The sequence below is a fragment of the Lynx rufus genome, unplaced genomic scaffold, assembly GCF_022079265.1.
Source record: "Lynx rufus isolate CCGP_SWC_20201006 ecotype Redwood Valley unplaced genomic scaffold, mLynRuf1.p SCAF_14, whole genome shotgun sequence".
NCBI lineage: Eukaryota > Metazoa > Chordata > Mammalia > Carnivora > Felidae > Lynx > Lynx rufus.
Genome location: NW_025814828.1, coordinates 20,562,935 through 20,584,122, shown reverse-complemented (window position 1 = coordinate 20,584,122; position 21,188 = coordinate 20,562,935). Strand labels below are relative to the sequence as shown.

Here is a 21,188-nt window from a genome sequence, read left to right as displayed (position 1 = left end):
GGGTCCTAGAGTAGTGTAAGGGAATACTGTAAGGCAAGTATGCAGAGATACTTGATAACAAACTTCAGGCTCTAGGTACTTTGGCCACACCACGGTCAAGATAGATATCCAAGAGCAAAAATGAATGTGGACAAATACATACCACACATTGTTTTGCAAGGCTTCAATGTAACTAAATTGCCATTATCACACTTAAAATACATGCATTTACATTCCTACTTTTCTCCAAAACCATCAAAATCACAGCATAATTTGATCCGTTAACTGGGTGGTGAGCAGGAGAAGAAATCACATCGAAGAGCCTACAAACTAAAGCCAGAGGAAACATAAAGCAAAATGTTGCTTTGTGACTCTTAAAAACTGGGGCAAACATAACTCAATGAACTATTACCTCTTCCTTTTTAGTGGAAACATACTCAGTTACCAAGGGGAAAAAAAAAAATTCCTAGCCCTGAGCTCTCAAAGGAATAGGTCATAGAGAGTCACTGAACTCGGGGTGCCGGGCAGCTCAGTTGGAAGAATTTGTGACTCTTGATCTTGGGGTTGTAAGTTCAAGTCCTACGTTGGGTGTAGAGATTACTTAAAAATAAAATCTTAAAAAATAGAGAGAGAGATGCACTGAGCTCATGAAATTGAAATACAAACACTTTGCAGACTGACACCAAATCGAGGGAATTAACTCCTATGACCAATATACAGCTGGGCCACTAATCCAAAAATGTATAGGGACCAACAGTTAACAACACAAGTTTACTTAGTTATAGGTAAGTTTACTTACTTATATAGGCTGGAAATAAATGGAATATCCTAAACATCAACAATAACTCATGAGTTGCTATTCTATTAGAGGAAAAGAACTATTTCATAGTGGGCTGGCTCTTTTTCCCCCTTTCTGTTAGAGGAAAATACAGCAATTCCCACCAGTCCATAGGGTTATTTCACTCTGAAGATTCAAAAAAATATATAAAGAACTCATACAAATCAACAACAAAAAAAACCAACAACCCCATTTAAAAATAGGCAGAGGGGAGCTTGGGTAGCTCAGTCGGTTGAGCGTCTGACTTCGGCTCAGGTCATGATCTCACGATCGTGGGTTTGAGCTCCACATTGGGCTCTCAGGGAGCTTGCTTTGAATTCTGTGTCTCCCCCCCTCCCTCGCTCATGCCCTCTCTCTGACTTTCAAAAAATAAAATTTAAAAAAAAAAACATTAAAAATGGGCAGAGAACCTGAACAGACATCTTCCCAAAGAAGACACAGATACCTAACAGGCACATGAAAAGATGTTCAATGTCACTAATTATCAGGGAAATGCAAATTAAAACTACCTTAACACCTGTTAGAATGTCTATTATCAAAAGGACAAGAAATAACAAGCATTGGAGAGGACATGGAGAAAAGGGAACTCTCTTGCACTGTTGGTGGGAATGTAAATTGTTGCAGCCACTACAGAAATCAAAAAATTAAGAACACATCTACAATATGATCCACCTATTCCACTTTGGGTATTTATTTGAATGTAAAAACACTAATTCGGAAAGATACATCCGGCCCTATGTTCAGTGCAGCATTATTTATAACAGCCAACATATCAAAACAAACCATCCATCAGTGAATGAATGGATAAAGAGGATATGGTACACATACACACACACACACACAGAGGAATATACTGAGCCATAAAGAAGAATGAAAGTGTGCCTTTTCCAACAACCTGAAGGGACCCTGAAGGTATTATGCTAAGTGAAATCTAAAAAAGCAAACAAACAACCAATACAAAAACAAACTCACTGATGCAGAGAACAGACTTCTAATTATCAGAGGGCAAGGGGTTTGGGGGGTGGGCCGAAGAGCGAAGGGAATCAACTGTACAGTGATGGATAGTAACTATGCTTTAGGCGGTCATCATTTTGTACTATATACAGACATAGAGTTATACTACTACAAACCTGAAACTTACATAATGTTATATACCAGTTTTTACCTCAATTAAAAAAAAAGATTCTCTGCTGTTCAACAAGTACTGAGAACTAAGGAATGAAGAGTCCCCAACAGCATGACGAGACACCTACTCACCACAATGACATCAGGATCAATTTTGTGAACTTTGGCGAGGAAAAAACCTAGCAACGTTCTTTCCGTTGCAGCGATCTCAACCTTCACATTCTGTTAGATAAAAACATACCGGTCACTTACTCTTTACTTGTAAGTACTATACTTTGGCTCCCTGTTCAAGCAGGATTAGATTTCTTAGAATTAAAAGAAACTATCCATTTCAAAACTAAAAGAAGCAATGAAATTGCTTATTCTAGGTTTCACAGTAACAATTGCCCAAAGTCTCTGAGAAGCTCATCCTAGTAATAAGTGAGTAAATAGAGAAAATTTTATGTGGGATTTTTAAAATTTCTGTTTAAACTTCTTTCATTTTATTTTTAATATAATCTATTGTCAAATTGGCTAACATACAGTGTGTGAAGTAAATAAAGCAAAATTTTAAATGCTAAGCACTATGAAGGGCAGATATGTCCCTCCACAGCGACACACTTGTGATCTCGACATATCACACAAGCATATGAATCAGAGTACCTAACAAAAACATTACTTACTTTCCTATATAATCCCTGATAGACTGCTGTTTGTGTATTTACCACATAAAGAAATCCCAAGGATTGTATAAACTAATCTGCAAGAGTGGTGTAAGAAACTATAAATAAGAAACTAGAATGAAAACTAGCATACATTTAAGAATTATAAGTGTCGTTAAGTATAAATAAAACCTATCTTCACACAAAAGGCTTCCACTTGGATTACTGAATATAAATCAGGTATTCAAAAGATCCGCTCTTATTAAGACTCTACTAAAATGGAAGTTGATAGCTATGTGTTTGCTATAACTAGTTCGGCTACAAAGTATCAGTTTGACTCAAAAGGAATTTTCCTAAGTCATTTTACTTGGATAGGTACTTCAGGGCACTTCATAAATAATAGCCTGATCCAACAGCACCTCCAGACTACTGGACTTCTCAAGCCAACTTAAAGTAAGTGGAACCTGACAAGGTTGCTAACTTTTAATTTTGTCAAGTGAAAACATTAAAAAAAAAAAAAACCAACACACACATCTGTGAATGCAAGCATTCCACATAGTCTCCAGACAACAAATTCTTTATACGAATACATTTACCCTTGTGACAAGCTCACTACATTATACTCCTTTTTCCCCACTTTCTATTTTATTAAGGACCCATGAAAACTTCATGGAGTATCCTGGGAGTTGAGAGATCCCTACCAATTCCAGCCAGCACGTATCGACCTTTCCAATACATGTCCCTTTTCATATCCAACTACACTCGGCTTTCTTCAAACTGGGGAGTGGGGTGAGTACTCTTCCCAACAGTTTCCCAAAACAGTAATCACATGATCGTGCATTTCAGAAAGGCCTCCCCTGAAGCTATCTGAAGGAGGACTTGAGCCTAAGTGTCTACTACTAGGGTACAGAATCACGTTATTTTCAGGTGGTAAAACATTCAATAATGTTTCTATTTTATATTTCTAATACATTTTGAATGGATTCATGTCAGTCCAAACTAGCAAGAATAGACCTAATAAATTAACATACAAAATAAGCCTATTTATGCTAATCTACACCATCCTCCTATTCTTTTCCTAAATAGATGCTTCAAATTTAAAAGGAATAAATAATGAGTTCTTTACCTTTTTCTTAATGTCTTCTTTGAAAGCATATGGAAAAATACAGTCCTTTGGTTTAGATATAACTGTAAGAAGGAAAAAGATTCCATCACCATCTTAGTCCAATTTCAAGTACACATATGCTGCATGTTTCTAAATGGAAACTGTTTTAAATATAAACAAATACCCCCTAATCTCTAAAGAATTGAGAGATTCAAGTATTTCCAATGGTCATGTTGTTGGACCTCAAAAGAGAAGCCTAAACAATCCTAAAATTCATTATGGAACCACAAAAGACCCCAAATACCCAAAGCAATCTTGGGAAAGAAGAACAAAGCAGGAGGCATCATGCTAGTAATTTCAAACTACACTACAAAGATGTAGTCATGCCAACAGTATGGTATTGGCATAAAAACAGACATCCAGATCAAAGGAACAGAACAGAGAGCTCAGAAATCAATGCATGTATATATGGTCAGTATGACAAGGAGTTAAGAATATACAATGGGAAAAGGACAGTCTCTTTACTATGTGGTGATGTGAAAACCAGACAGCCACATGCAAAAAAATGAAACTGGACCACAAAACACCACACACAAAAGCCAACTGAAAATGCCTTAAAGACTTGAATGTAAGGACTTGAATCCATACAACTCTTAGAAGAAGACATAGGCAGTAAGCTCTCTAACACTGGTCTTGGCAATGATTTTTTGGATTTGACACCAAAAGCAAAGGTATCAAAAGCAAAAAGAATCAAGTGGTACTACATCAAAATAAAAAGCTCTTGCACAGCCAAGGAAACCATCAACAAAATGAAAAGGCAACCTAACAAATGGGAGAAAGTATTTGCAAATAATTTATCTGATAAGAGATCAATATTCAAAATACAACAAGAACTCATAGAACCCAAGAGCAACCCCAAACAATCCAATTAAAAATGGGCAGGGGCGCCTGGGTGGCTCAGTCGTTTAAGCATCTGACTTTGGTGGTTCGTGGGTTGACGAACCCACCACTTTGGTGGTTCTGTGCTGCCAGCTTGGAGCCTGGAGCCTGCTTCAGGTTCTGTCTTCCTCGCTCTCTGCCCCACTCTCTCTTTCTCTCTTTCACTCTCTCAAATATAAATAAACATTAAAAAAAATTTTTTTAATGAAAAAATAAAAATGGGCAAAGGCTAGGGACTGGCTGGCATGAACTCTTGAGTTCAAGCCCTACAATGGGAATGGAGCCTACTTCAAAAAAAATGGGCAAAGGCTGTGAACAGACATTCTTCCAAAGAGGACATACGGATAGCCAACAGGTACATGAAAAACTGGTCAACATCACAGTCATCAAGGAAATGGACACCAAAACTACACTGGGATATCACTTCACACCTGTCAGAATTGCTATCATCAAAAAGACAAGAAGGGTGCCTGGCTGGATGAGTTGGTAGAGTATGTGACTTTTGATCTCAGGGTCGTGAGTTCAAGCTCCACCTTGAGCATGGAGCCTACTTAAAAATAAAAAAGACAAGAAACAACAAGTGTTGGCTAGGATGTGTAGTAAAGGGAACCCTTGTATACATACTGCTAGTGGGAATGTAAAACTGGTACAGCCACTATGGAAAACAGAAAGGAGGTTCCTCAAAAACTTAAAAATAGAATTTCCATATGATCTAGGTATTCTACTTCTGGGTATTTGTCTGAAGAACATGAAATCACTAACTCTGTGCCCCCATGGTCACTGCAACATGATTTACAAGGGCCAGGAAATGGAAGCAACCTAAGTGCCCATCAATTAATGAATGAACAAACAGAAGTGGCATATTTATACAATGGAATATTAGTCGGCCATTAAAAAAAATAAGGAAATCATGGGGCACCTGGGTGGCTCAGTGGGTTGAGCATCTGACTCATTTCAGCTCAGGTCATGATCCCAGGGTCATGGGACTGAGTCCCGTGTTGGAGATCAGTGTGGAGCCTGCTTAAGATTCTCTTTCCCCCTCTGCCCCTCTTTCCTGCTTGCACATGCTCGTTCTCTCTCTAAAATAAAATTTAAAAAAATAAGGAACCCTTGCCATTTGTGACAACACGGAAAGACCATGAGGGATATTATGCTAAGCAAAGTAAGTCAGACAGAAAAATAAATACTGCATGATCTCACTTATATGTGCAATCTAAAAAAAACAAAAGCAAAATGAGATCATAGATACAGATAAGAGACTTATGGCTGCCAGATGTCGTGAGGCAGGATGCGATGGGGCAGGGGACCCACAGGAATTGGGTGAAGACAGTCAAAAGGTGCAAATTTCAGTTATAAGTAAGTCACCGATATGTAATGTACAGCATGGTGACTTTAGTTAATAATACTGTACTGCATGTTTCAAAGTTGCTAAGAAAGTAAATCTTAAAAGTTCTCATCACAAGAAAAACCATTTTCAAGCTATGATGACAGATGTTGACTAGTCTTATTGTGATCATTTCATGATACATACAATTATCGAATTGTTATGCTAAACACCTGAAACTAAAATGTTACATGTCAATTATACCTCAATGTTTAAAAAGTTTAAAAGATTACATCTAAAAAAAGGAAAAACCACGCACAGAACTCTAAGTTCCTATTAACTGTTAAAACTACTTTGATGAAACATCTTCCCTCCATCTGAGGCAGAATGGAGGATGTTTAACTTCCCTAAGGGGGTTCCACCACCACCAAAGCCTTAACCAGTGTACAATGAAGGAACTCCAATCTTCTCAAAATTAGAAAAATAAAGATGACCAAAGCTGCCCTCACTATAAGTTCTTTGTCACTCAAAACAGCTGTTCACACCATGGCATACACAGCAGGTGAATAAATACACGCTGAAATGAGCTAATGACTGCTCTCTTCCACCTACTTTGCACGATATCCTCACTGTCATGTTTTTCTGTGTATTTCACCCCACTTAAAGAGGGGAAACTTCACAATAATAACACATGATACTTCCTTCTCTGCTTGCTTTCCTAGTCCCGCTTTCCTAATACCCACAAAACCAGACAGGCAATGCTGTCCCAGTTAACTGCTGGTTCTAGCCTAGAAAAGATTTCAGGAAGCATGACAGATCAATAGTGTTATGCCCCTTTCTTGTTTACTGAAAAAAAAATAGTTATTTACCTGGCCAAGCTTTCAACATCGAATAGGTCAGAATCCTCCTTGGAGGCTGACTCAAGGCATGCAGATTTCTGTGTGAAATTTTCACCAACTGAATTTTATGCACAGCATAACCCAATTCCAATGTGATATTTCTAGAACTCCTCCCAAATAGTAGACACTCATTTATGCCTCGGCATATTGCCTCACCACACAGAACACTTTGCTCAGGCTTCTATGATGGGCTTTTACAATGACATCATGAAAAGGAAATAGTGATAGCACAATTTTGACCCAATAAAAAAAACTAGAATGCCCCAACAGAATAACCACGGGAATAGAAAAGAGATGTCAAACTGCCTCCCAACTTCCCCTCAAACAAGATAAACTAGCTGAATAGGAGCCACCAAGCCAATAAAACTCAGTGTCCACAGCTGACCAAAAAAAAAAAAAAGTTTAACAATATGCACTAACTACTCTTGAAAACATCAAAAAAAGAGTTACTGATCCAACAGCTGGAGAAAAAATAAGAAAAATTAAAATCAAGCCATTAGCAGACCAGCTAAAAAAAAAATACATACCACAGAAGTGTGACTGAAAGGGAGGCTGTGGGGGCGCTTTGTCTAACTCAAAGCTGTGATGGACCAAAGCTGCCACAGCAATAATCTGTAAATAAAGGAGGGAAAAAGATCACTTATCAGACACCTACTATGCATTCTGCATTCTCACCAAAACCACCAAGAATATTAAAAGATACATATTTTAGACCATATTTTAATTTTTTATTACAGAAGTATTTAAACAAATAAAACACAGAGAAAACAGAAGGGGAGAGGAGGGAAGGGGTAAGGCGGGAGATTAACAACTATTACCATCTGACCTAGAACTGGAGCTCAGGGCTCCGGAATCCCAGGCCAGGGATCTCAAAGGAAACAGGCAAGTGATGTTTAAAGACTCATTCTTTCAAAAAGCAAGCTATAGATATGTGTCACAAATAATCTGGATGATGTCAACAATGGACAAAACTAAGAAGAGACATTGTGGGTATTCTTCATTTTCTTTTTAAAATCTGTACTTTCTGGCAGGCAACTCTTGATATCAGAGTCCTGAGTTCAAGCCCTATAATGGGCGTAGAGATTTAAAAAAACATTTGCTTTCTAAGTTTTTCATAAATGGCAAGGACTGCAATTCTGATTAGAAACAGTACAGACATAGGAAAAACTCTAGAAAAAAGCAGAAAATCAAATCACATGTACAGTAAAATCCTAGCTTTTTACTAAAATATGCAGAGAAAGAAGGCAGAAAAGAAATACACAAAAATGTTACGAGTGGTTGTCGCTGAGGGCTGCGGTTATTAGAAGACTTGTCTTTTCTATTTTTTTTTGCATTTTCATATCCAGATTTTAATGTATTATATCAACGTACTCATGTAATAGCCTCCCTCAATGGTCTCCCTGCTGCTGTGCTGGCACCAATAATGGCTTCCCATGGCACCGTGCTGGAGAAAGCATGCTGCCCCTGGGGGGGACAAAACCCATTCTCTGTGCCTAGTAAACTCCTACTCACCCACCAGTACTCAAGGTCCATCCCTACTCCTTTAGAAAAGACTTCTGGAGTGGATGCTGTGGTGTGTCACCCAGAAGTCCTCTTTAGGACAAGAGCCCTCATTCTCCCAACTGCTGAGAGGGCTGGAGGCTGACAACTCACAGAGGAGTCTCTTGGAAGCAGCCTGCATCCACTACCTAACGCATCGGAGAGGAGGGATGCTAATGAAGGCCCAAACCTCTTACCACAATTCAGGGCAACTCTGGAGGGTCATCCCCACCCCAGAGCTCCCTGGGACTGGCTGAGACCTTTGTCATAAGTGCAACTCAGATTTCTCCCACTGCCCAGTCTTGCTGCCTTCATTCTCCCACAGGGCTTGATCCTCAGAGCATCCCAAGAAGCTTCTCTGACCAATGACACCTTCCTGGCCTCTCAGGCTAGGGCAGCTTCCTTTATCATATGCTTGCCAGAGCACATCTATCCTTTGTAAGTTTTACATCTATTTCTGCTATCGAGCTAATATCTGTCTCTTCCACTATCTGGAACAATCACAAGTATTCCATCACACGAGCTCATGGTTTGGAAACATTTGCTGAGTGAACAACTTTATTAACCATCTAATCTAAACCCTCAGGAGGCCATCAACTTTACTCAGGGCTGCAGAAGATCTCTCCCATTCATTCATTCATTCATTCATTCAAATTTACTATGAGAAAAAATAAAGCAACATCAACTTTCATATACCCATCATCCACCTTCAATTATCAACTCATCAATATCCCTATCCACTTCCTGCCTCAACCCAGATTATTTTGAAGTCAGACTTATCACTTTACCCAGAAATACTGCAGCATGTATCTCTAAAACATGGTTTCTCACCCTCAGCGCTATGGACATTTTTGGCCAAGTAATTCTTTGTTACTGGGGCTGTTCTGTTCACTGTGGAATGTTCAGCAGTATCCTGACTGCCAACAGCACCGCCCTCCACCTCTGAGTTGTGACAACCAAAACTATCTCCAGACATGGCCAAATGTCCCCTAAAGGGCAAAATCTCACCCCTTTGAGATCCCCTACTTTATTTTTTTTTTATTTGAGAGAGAGAGAGAGAGACAGAGACAGAGACAGAGACAGAGAATCTTAAGCAGGCTCCATGGTCAGCACAGAGCTCAAGGCAGGGCTCAATCCCACAACCCTGGGATCATGACCTAGCCAAAATCAAGAGTCAGATGCTCAACCAAATGAGCCACCCAGGTGCCCCAAGAACCACTACTTTAAAAGATAAGAAGTTCGGGGATACCTGGGCGGCTCAGTCGGTTAAGCGTCCAACTTTGGCTCAGCTTGTGATTCATGGTTTGTGGGTTCCAGCTCTGTGTCGGGCCTGGAGCCAGCTTCAGATTCTGTGTGTCCTTCTCTCTATCCCCCTCCCAAGCTCACACTCTATCAAAAATGAATGAACATTAAAAAAAATAAAAGATAAGGTTTTTTTTTAATGTTTATTTTTGAGAGACAACGCGTGTATACACAGCACATATGGGAGAGTGGCAGACAGAAAGGGGGAGATAGAGAATGCCAAGCTGGCTCCACGCTGCCAGCTCCGAACCCAATGTGGGGTTTGAACCCACAAAACGTGAGATCATGATCTGAGCCAAAATCAAGATTTAGAAACTCAAGTGAATGAGCCACCCAGGTGCCCCAAAAGGTTTTAAAAACGTAATAAAATTACAACTAATACAATTAATAGCAATTCCTTAAAATCACTAAATATTCATGCAAGATTCAAATGTTCATGTTTTCCCAACAATCTCAATTTTATTTACCAAGTAAGCCCATACTCTGTAATTGGTCAATATATAGAACTACAGGTACAATCCCTCCCTACCTTTGATTTCCCAGCAATTCATTTGTTGAAGAAGCTGGGTCATTCACCCTGTAGAGTGCTTTACAGTATCAACTCTATGGCTTGTATCACAATAATGCCATTTAACACATTCCTCTGTTTCTGTACTGCTGGTGAATTCACATTTAGATCTAAAGGCTTGGTCAAAATCGCATTCAATGTTTTGGTATGAATATGTTAGAGGTGCTACTGATGCCTTCTATCAGATGGCAAAGGCACGTCATGTCTGGTTATCTCCCTTTTAGTGATCATTGCCTAGATTCATTATTTCATTAGGAATTGCAAAATGGAAATATTCCATTTTTCCTTTATCATTTCTTAGCTGGAAACCTTCTATGAAAAGAAACCACTTCACCAATTACTTAGTTAGCTGAGGTACAATATGAATTCAAAAAAATCAAGATAAATGCTAGATTCAATCCCGTTATTGACTAGTTTTTGAACTAGTGACTTGGTTCCCTAGATGCCTTCAGAGGTGACCGGTGCTGGGTTGCAAAAGCTTACAGTAGCATTGTGAACTCACACGTTTCAGTGTGCTGGACCTATCCTTGTCCGTGTTCACAACGTCCCATCCGTGGCCAGTAGGAAACTCTTCAGGTTGACTCCTGAACGCTTCTGACACAGCTTCAGTAGATTTAAATATCATCCTTGCTTTCTAGTATAGCTAGACACTCCCAGCATTTTCCTGAATTAGCCATTTCTCTATGAAGCCCTACTTCCCTTATTGTGAAATGGTACTGAGAAATCTCACTCCAGATGCTAGAGAATGGATACTATTTTTTTGAACAAATCAAAACTTTCTCACACACTTAACTATGGCCATCTACTATATTAACTATTATTAAAAGATCAAACCACATACTAAAAGAATTCAGAGCAAAAATAATGCCAAAAGGCTACTGTTAAAAAAAATTCCCCTCAAAGTCAAAAGGATTTAGAAGCAGACATAAGACACTCCCACTGACCAAAGACAAGTTTAAGCATCAAAAATAACAATGACTGCAAGACACCGAACCACCATGTGTAAATATAAAACTCATGAGTTCATAATAATATTCCATAAAAGAGGAAGCAAAATATAATTTACAACAAAAATAAACAAATCACTAGTCAACAATACATATAATGGAGGCCTCCAACTTCCTACTCAGAAAATTGGCAATGAAAGAGAAAGAAGTACACATTTCCCTCATCTTTCCTGTACAAACTACTGCAGCATAACCAAATAGTGCTGGTTAACGAGGAAAAGTTAACTTTATAGAAAAATTCAACTAATAAACGTTCTAATATTTAACATATATAACTAACAAACATGGAAATGATGACAGAAATTAGAAAACTGCTTTACAACTCCTAATGAAACAACTAATTCGGGTAAATAAAAGGGGGGGCATTAAATCAGTGGTTCTCAAAGGGGAACAAGTTTTCTCCTCACCCCCAGGAGATATTTGGAGAGGTGCAAAGGCCTTTTGGTGGTCACCACTAGGGGGAAGGGATCAGGTAGAGGCATCAGGTATAGGCCAAGGATACTGCTAAACGTCACACAATGCACAGAAGAGCTGTCACAACAATCAATTAGTCACACCAAAACATTAATAGCACCAATGTTAAAAAAAAAAAAAAAAAAACAACCTTCCTTTAGGGGGCGCCTGGGTGGCTCAGTTGGTTCAGCACCCAACTCTTGATTTTGGCTCAGGTCATGATCCGCGGATCATGGGATCCAGTCCCACAATGGGCTCCACACTGAGTGGATTCTCTCTCTAGGGACGCCTGGGTGGCTCAGTCAGTTGAGCATTCAACTTCGGCTCAGGTCATGATCTTGCAGTTCATGAGTTCGAGCCCCACATGGGGCTCTCTGCTGTCAGCACAGAGCAGGCTTCAGATTCTGTCCCCCTTTCTCTCTGTGTCCCTCCCCCATTCATACTGGTGCACTCTCCCCCAAATAAACATTTAAAAAATTTTAAAAAAAGATTCTCTCTCTCTGCCCCTCTCCCCCTACTTATACTCCCTCTGTATATAAAAAAAAAACAAAACTGCCTTTAGATGAAAACTGGAACCCACTAATCAATCATAACCCCACTAATAGCGGTTTTAGCCAGACCTAATACGTCTGCTGATATATAATGCAATATAAAATACATCATACCACCTATAAAGTATACTGACCCAAAAAGTCAAAACTGAAATGAATCCATGCTTTAGCACTAGCTAGCAGGGGCCAGCACACTTGTTCCGTAACGGGCCAGATACCAAATATTTTACACTCTCAGGACACATGGCCTCTATCGTGACTACTAACTCTGCCACTGTAGTCAAACAGCAACTGTAGATAATACATAAATGAATAGACATGATGTCTTCCAAGGACTTTTTTTTTTTTTTTTTTTTTTTACAAAAACAGGTGGTGTGCTGGATGTGTTTGCAGGCCATACTTGATCAACCCCTGGTATAAAAGAAACTGTCCAATGACACCAGGAAGCAAACATACATAGAAAATACGACATTGTATGAGACAACGAAAAATGACTTATTTAAAGTCAATGTCACTGAAAAAAGAGGATGGGAGGGAGCTGCTCCCATTTAAAAGAGATTGACAGGCAACTGGGTGGTTCAGTCAGTTAAGCACCCAACTCCAGCTCAGGTCACGATCTCACAGTTCATGAGTTCAAGCCCCATATCAGGTTCTATGCTGACAGCCCAGAGCCTACTTGGCATTCTCTCTCTCTCTCTCTCTCTCTCTCTCTCTCTCTCTCTCTCTGCCCCTACCCCATGCTCACTTGCACACACACTCTCTCAAAATAAATAAACTTAAAAAAATGTTTAAAAATTTAAAAATGAATTAAAAAATAAAATACTTCAACAAGAATTAAAGGTGGGAGGAAACAAGTGTGACAAAATCTTGCTAACCACTGAATATGAGTAACTGGTATATGAGAGTTCATTATATTATTCCAAGTGCACTTAAAGTTCTCCAAAATAAAATATTCAAAAAACAAAAAATAAAAATAAGCCCAGTAATTTAAATCTTTAAAGAACACCTCCAGCACCCAACACATTCAATACATTCTCCAAAATGGAGTTTGGTACTGCATTAGTACTTTCTCCTCCAGAAAGAACAATTTTCCCTTATAGAATAGCTGTACAAGTTCAAGCAAGTATTGCATCTGAGACATGGGTACAAAAATATGCCCTATTTCTTTACCTCATTCTGATGTGTCTTTGCATTCTGCATTGTCTTCATGCTGAAAGACATGACCACAACTGGAGGAGGACCAACATCTTTAATCACATTCACCAGGTCTGGTTTCAAGGCCACTGCCTCAACTTTACACCAACTCACTGGCGGATTCAAGAGCTCTGAAAGAGAACAGATACAACAGATCAACAGCCATTTGCTGAAAAAGGAAAACTACTATAATTAAGACATCTGTGATTAACTGAGATAGTCTTCAATCCCATATTCTAATAAGAATGTCTTATTACATCATCTAACTAAAAATAAGCTCAATTACTGGATTGTATGCAAAGCCATGTGTGTGTGTGTGTGTATGTGTGTGCACACGCGCGTATGTGGGGGTGGGTAGGTGGGGGTGTGTGTACACATATGCTCATCTTCTTGGTAAAAGGTCCACAGCTTTCATCTGATTTTCTGAAGAATCCAGGACCTAAAATAGGTTTAAAAAAAAAAAAAAAAACTACCCTGAAGGAATCACCAAACATTTTTAAGAGATTTGTGAAGACAAAACAGAGTATCACAGATGCAAACACTGGAAAACATCGGGTAATAAACCAAATGAGCACTGTCCCCGTCAGGCAGGGATGCTGCCTCTCCTTCAGGGGTGAGCAGCTCGCTCCGCACAACAGGGGGCCCATCAGCAGGGTGGGAGGTACACGCCAGGAGCGGCACAGAGAGGGATGCGGGGAGGGGTGCGGGCAAAGGCCACCCAGACTCACTAAGGCCTCCCTCCCACCGAACTGCCAGGCACTGCAGCGATGAAGTGGCTCCAAGCAAATTCCCTACACTCACTCGAGGAAAACTCTGAGGAAAGAAACACAAAAAAGGACGTGGACACACTGAAATAAATAGACCAAGTCCTTAACTTCTAAAAATCACCCTACTGGCAATTTAACTTTCTGAAGGTAAATTTTTCCTTACGTGGATTTTTTACTTCAAGCCAACAAGGTCCTTTGATCTTTCTGTTCATCAAGAATATTTCCAGGCTGGATGTGTTGGTCCCAAATACATGAGAAAAAGTTTCTCCTTTCAAATCCTGAGGAAGCTGTGGCATTTCAGCCTGAAAAAGGCAAAGAAGAAAAAAAACAACAACCCTTTTTTGTTTAAAACCATTACTTCACATTTTCCGAAGTCTGTATTTGAAATAAACAAAAGCCTCTCTACGAACCACCAGAAGAAATCCCTTTGATATATATGAAATGTAATTTGCAACAAATGAAATCCCAAACAATTCACAGTAGGACAGAAAAACAATTCACAATGACAAAATAATGCATCTTGATGGCACCCATTAGAAGAAAAATAGGCCAAGAAACTCCCGGAAAAGAGGATTTCTGTCCAGAGCCGTACATGCCTTACTGATAAAGAACAGCTGAGTAAGTACTACTCCATTAGAAGAATGAAAGCAAGAGAGTGGAACTCATTCAAAATGCTCCTAGGGAACTTTTCATCACCACTGTCAGAAACATTTCTTAAAAGTTTCCCTTTTCCGACATTGTGAGATCAAAACTCTAGAACAAAGGTAAAAAGAGGTTAAGGCCCAGTTAATTAACATCCCAGAGCAATGACCTTGCCTATCACGGGAGCAAGAGCAGCACTACAGCGACGCTACGGACGATCCTCTCTCACCTTTCCGCGGCTCAGAAGGGACACTCCAACAGACTAATGATGTGCAACTCCATCATGTGGCCTTCACTCCACTTGACAAGCAGTTGTGCAATCTCAACTTATTTATTTAAAGATGCATACTTGAAAGCCTGAGACAGGCAGCATAACCAGTGTTCTATGTACTCAAATTAATTTGAACCATTTTCATTATTCATGACTGTAAGTCCACCTCACTGAACTATGGACTTGAGGAGCCCTGGGAATACTCCTAATTGAAAGCCAGCTGAAGTCTCAAAAATAGAGAAATGTCATTCTCAACCAAAAGCCAGTAATTTTGACTTACCGCGTATCTAACTTCCAAGTACTCGGATTTTTCTGGAACATCAGGTATCTCAAAAGCATAGTTCTTTTCCACTTGCTGGAGACGGGCGGGGGAAGAGATATGCAAAAAACATATAAAAATAATAAAAATAAAAAATCATTAACACAAAAACTTCACAAATGAAAATGACAAGCATTCCATGTACAACACGTGCCCCTGTATTCAACAGTGAGGAACCTAGTATCATTATGGAACACAAAGGTAAGTGAAGCCAAAAGGGCACCCTTTCCTCCTTTCAACTAGGACTAAAACACCCAGTGACAAAATGCTAAAAAGTTATCTCTTAGACACTAGAGAACTTAGAAATATTTGCATTCAAGAAGGGCAATAAAAGATTTAAAATTTTTATAATGTTAATGTATTAAATCATTTGCTACTCTTTGATATTAACCAATTCCATCTTGCTAGAAAAATTACTAATTAGCATTAAAATTATAGCTCCTATTTACTGAGTGCTTATCAAGCACCAAGGACTGACTGTTCTAATCACCTAACACGAATTAAGTGACTTAACTCTTGCCACAACTCTTGAAATAGGGCCCCATTTCTCAGGTGAACAAACAGGCCCAGAGAAATCACTCAGCTTTTGTCCAAGGACACACACAACAAAGTGGTAGGGCTAGGACTTAAAGCACAAGCAGTCTGGTCCCAGCACCTATGCTCTTCACCATTATACCACACTGTTTTTAGAATTTTAGAGGAATGATCCACCAGCCGTAATTCAAAGCTCAAATAGTTAAGACCATTAACCTTAGCGTCAGCAACTCAATCCTCCCTTTGCTGAAACCACTGTTAAAAGTATGCTGGGTTACAGTCCCCTACGATGATGGCTAAAGGTGTCAGAGATATCACTAAAATCAAGGCCAATCAATATGTAACACACAAATAAAAGATTTTTATCCTATCAGAAATAGCACTATAGTCCCCACTGTTTGACTATAACACCTTAACCTTCTGACCAAAACGACTTGCCAGTAACTAATAAAAACAAGATCGGAACAGATTCTTTCCATTTCAGGAAAAGAACACAAAACATGCTGCAAGTACTGGAAACAACTACTTTGCTATGTGTTATCTTTCTATTCAAATTCAAGAAAATTATTTTCTAAGTAAAGAGAATTACTTTTACAAATCTTAACATACTAGCTTTACATTGGTATCTATGAAATTTCCATTCAATGAATTGCAGTCACAAAAAACACATTTTGTACAAAGAAGACATACAGTAACTATTCTGTTAAGTCAGGAAATGAACAAACAACTAATAAACAGAGCTGGAAAAAATTATCACCAAATACAAACCTTGGACTTGAACTTCATAATTTTATATTTTGCTGCTATTTTCTCATCGAATTCATCATAAACATCCTTCATTGTAACTAGAGTTTCTGTTTCTTTTCCTGTATTCAGATCAATTTTCTGCTCTCCCATGGGGAGAGAAGGGAAAGGAAAAAAAGTATCCGTATATGAGATCTTTTCAACAACCAGAAACCCAAGTCTCATTCAATTCTCATCTTCAGACATTTAAACATTTAAAAGAACACTCTTACAGAGAGATGAATTCAAAGATACAAAGAGACCCCAAAAAGGTACGAAACCCAATGCCCGATTCCTCCCAGTGGCATCATAAAAGCACATCAGATAAAAATGACTGATTCTACAAAATGGAAGAATAGTGTTGTAAATCCTGACCAAGAAGCTTCACAGTTCAGCTGAGATCTCAGGGGACAGGCTGGGGTTGGGAGGGGAGTGTGGGTATTAAGTCCCAATTTCAAAAGGAGGAGCATATGGAGCTGACCTGGCTGAATGGCTAGTGGGCACGGTACTGCTACGTGCATAGCAAAAGCATGAAAACTGGGCCAAATGCCCTGGGACATTTTAGAGCCATACACTCCCAACCCTGATTAGTATGGAAATGAGGGGTCAGAGAGAAGAAAGCATTATATACTAAAATGCAGACTTTAACACTCTTAACGAAAACAGTTTTACTACATTTCTCTATTTCTCCCAACCTCTAATGGAGCTGCTGACAATCAGTGGTCATCAGGCAGTCAGCAAAAAGGAAGCATCAAGGCTGTGGATAACGACTTGCCAGTAACTAATAAAAACAAGATCACAACAGTTTCTTTCCATTTCAGGAAAAGAACACAAAACATGCTCCAAGTATTGGAAACAATTACTTTGCTATGTGTTATCTTTCTATTCAAATTCAAGAAAATGTTGAAGAATATGGCTGGTGGCAGAACATACAACGTACTTGGAATTAGAGGCTAACCACTAGCAATTACCGTTTCGCGGGGAAGGAAGTAGAGTGTTCGCTCGATGTTTTTCACCATGACACAACAGCTCACGTGTGTTTTGGCAGATTCAATCCAAACTTTGCCAAACAGAAATACCACACCTAAGAGAATAGGAGAAAACCATGAGAAAAGAAGTGTTTCAATTACTCACATTAAAGGCGCAGCGTGAAGGCTCACTGAACGTGTCCACACATTCATGCCTTCATGACACACCATTTTTTATAGTAAATTTGCAACAGCTGCCCACCCCCCAAGCCCAATTCCTTTACTCAGTACTTATGCCACACAACATCACACTAGTAAAACGTGACCGCTGAGATGTCAGGGGGCAGAATGATTCTCCAACCTGATGTAAACGTTTTCCCCAGAATTCGGGATATCCCAGGTAAAGAGAGATAAACTTCAGTTACTGGGGAGACATCCCAAGTCTGAGTATCCACACTTGGGGAACTACTGAGACACTCCAGGTTAGTGCAGAAACCTCTGGGGAAGTGGGGAGACATCCCAGGTCAATGTATACATAACCTCAGAAATTAAAGAGATACCCTAGGTCAGTGTAAGGAAAAAACAAACTTCCCTAGAACTGGGACTACCCAGATTCAGAGAAACAAAAAAAAAAAAAATCAAACTATTCTCCAACAAATCTCCTACTGAAACCTCCTGTGGGGGGGCACCTGGGTGGCTGAGTCGGCTGAGCATCCGACCTTGGCTCAGGCCATGATCTTGTGGTTTGTGAGTTCAAGCCCCACATCAGGCTCACTGCTGTCAATGCAGAGCCCACTTGGGGATCCTCTGCCCCCTCTGTCTCTGCCCCTCCTCCCCGACTTGTGCGCATGTGTGCTCTCCCTCTCTCTCTCAAAAATAAATAAACATTTAAAAAATTAAAAAATAAAAAGAAACTTCTTGTGAAGTGTGAGAATACTAACTTGCTTTTTAGCACTTGTACTTAGGAATAAAAATTAACATTCATGTATAAGAGTAGCTATGTATGGTGCATCACTATTTTTCTATTATGTAAAATTGCATTTGGGGAAAAACATAATAGATCTCATATATCATATTCTATATAATGATAAGGATGTCATAAGAGAGTTCAACTACTATCTCCTATTTTACCCTTTCTACCTCACTCCTTAAATATCTGGATAGGTGGTGCTTATCATGTTCGTTTTTCTTCTATTCCTATTTAAAAAATGATCTAGCAAACAAATCAGCAGACATGCTCCTTTTGAGATTCCCATGTAATGTATACCACAAAGTAAAAACAAGCCTTTCTACATAGACATCAAGTCACTGTTCATGAAAACTGGATATCACGAAAGGACTCCAGAGGTTTGTCAACCTAAAAGATGGCCACTGTGCAAAATCCCGAGCTCTGTGCATAATTAGACAGCAGTTATCAGCATAGCCACTCAACACAGCCACTTGTCTGAGCACTAAGAAAATTCTGGCACATGCAAAGGCTACTGTTCACAAGGCCAATTACTCCAGTTTCACAAGATAGCTCATCAGTGCTTCCTTTTGTCACTCATTCTAGTGGAAATAAGACCATCTAAAAAATTTCATTTCTGCACATGATTAAAATTCTTAAAAGAGTTGTGTGATTTTCAGCTGGGGTGGGGGGGAGAAGGAGAGGGAAGGGAGGACTGTGGGGAATGATTAAAAAAGAAAAAAATCACAAGAGCTCAGAAAATTAAAAGTCATCCTCACAACAGTGAGAGACGAAGAAACAAAATTCCATGCAAAGAAAAATAAAGACCCTAATATTGGATTCACAGATTCAAATAGCTCATTTTACAGTCAAACTAATATCACACTTCATGCAACACATTTGACACTGTTTATGCCTCATTTGCCACAAAAAGATCATGGTAAACAAAGATTACATTCCCCCCAAAGTTACTAGCTGAAACCAGGTGCAGTCAGGATTATTCAACCTTGAAAAAGTCATAATGAAGACAGGATATCTTCCCATATGCAAAGAGTAAGACTCTTTTCATAATTATGGAGCATTCAGCAATAACTGACTTACTTAGAATCTGTAAAAACGTGAGACACAATAACAGGGTCTTTGGGAGTACTTCGTTTTTATTAGCAGCATTGATTTCACCAAGGCTCAGTGATCATTACCTGCTATCATGATGAAACTGTTCAACCCCCTGAGATTAAAGGACGTCTTTTTTTTTTTTTAAGTCGTCCTTTTTAACCCGTTGGCATCAATCACAGAGAACGCAGCTTAAGAAGTGCCACAGAACAGCAGAGTGGACTGTGGGTGAGAAGCCCAGAGCTCTGGCCACTTTATTTTTTGAAGCCTTAACTTCCTTCTCTATAACTAGACCAGACTGCCTGAGGCCCCAGCACTTGAAATTTCCTTTTACCATAGCATTTGGGAGATAAGCCAATAAGAGACTAGTATCTGTTTCAAATGCAGAATATTTCCCGATAGTGGTTGAAAAGGCCTATCTTTGACTATGGTTAGCACCAGAGATTCAGTAACGATACGTATCATAAATTCGTGGCTTTCCTAATAAAGCCACGCTTCAATGCCTCGATCTTAACCTCCAACAACTATGACTATAGACAAGCACTAGCCAATAGAAATTTCTGTGATGACAGAACTGTTCTATCTATGCCATCCATGGATCTGGTAGCTACTAGCCACAGGTGGCTATTAAAGCATTTGAAACGTGGCTACTGGCTGAGAAGCTGAATTTTTTTATTTCATTCTAATTACTTTAAATCTAAATTTAAAGAGCTACATGTGGACAGCAGCTACCATAGTGGATGGTGCAGCTCTAAGCCTTGTCTTGCGAAACGATGCTGTCGGTTTCTCAGAGTATCAACAAGTAAACATAAGGTGGAAATAATAAACTCATTTTCACACAGAAAACAAGACTGTTGTTGCTTCAGGTTCTAATCCTTGGCAGTTCCCAGTGGGCAATCTGATGGTTTATACGTGGATTAACCTTGGCCGGCACCGTGTCTCTCTGCATTACCCGTTCTTCCCCCACTCTGCTAGCAGGCTACAAGAGGCAATCTCAACAACAGCAGTGAATGCATCTCTGGCTCCCTGAAACCTTCCATGTGCATCTACAGGCCTGTCCACAGCCATGCAGTGTATTTCAATGGACATTTATTCAATACCTACTACATGCTTGGCATTAGGCTGGAAGCTGGAAATAAAAGGTCCCGTCCATCCAGGAGTTAAATAAAATACTTTGGAGCAAGAAAAACACAGAATCAGATCTTTACAAAGTAGTATGACAAACAGTGCACCAGGAAAGGGTATGATGGGGTCCCAGGGAAAATGAGGCTGGTCTAGAGGATTAGGAAAACTTCCAGGAGATGACACACCTGGTCTGAGACAGTGAGGGCATTCCAGTCAAACACCATGAGTAAAGGCACATGGTATCAACAGGAGCAGG

At 39.5% G+C, this 21,188-nt stretch overlaps 1 protein-coding gene across 2 annotated transcripts in view; it reads right to left on the bottom strand.

The window, feature by feature from the left end:
* POLA1 (DNA polymerase alpha 1, catalytic subunit) overlaps nt 1–21,188 on the bottom strand; it is a 297,087-nt gene that overhangs the window by 254,171 nt on the left and 21,728 nt on the right. For both annotated transcript variants that reach the window (XM_047076032.1, XM_047076033.1), the window contains 8 exons: nt 17,752–17,864; nt 16,766–16,882; nt 15,425–15,499; nt 14,395–14,533; nt 13,441–13,595; nt 7,378–7,462; nt 3,710–3,771; nt 2,075–2,164 (listed from right to left, as the gene is read on the bottom strand). In XM_047076032.1, the coding sequence (XP_046931988.1) occupies nt 2,075–2,164; nt 3,710–3,771; nt 7,378–7,462; nt 13,441–13,595; nt 14,395–14,533; nt 15,425–15,499; nt 16,766–16,882; nt 17,752–17,864 (836 nt within the window). The remainder of the gene's footprint in view (nt 1–2,074; nt 2,165–3,709; nt 3,772–7,377; nt 7,463–13,440; nt 13,596–14,394; nt 14,534–15,424; nt 15,500–16,765; nt 16,883–17,751; nt 17,865–21,188) is intronic.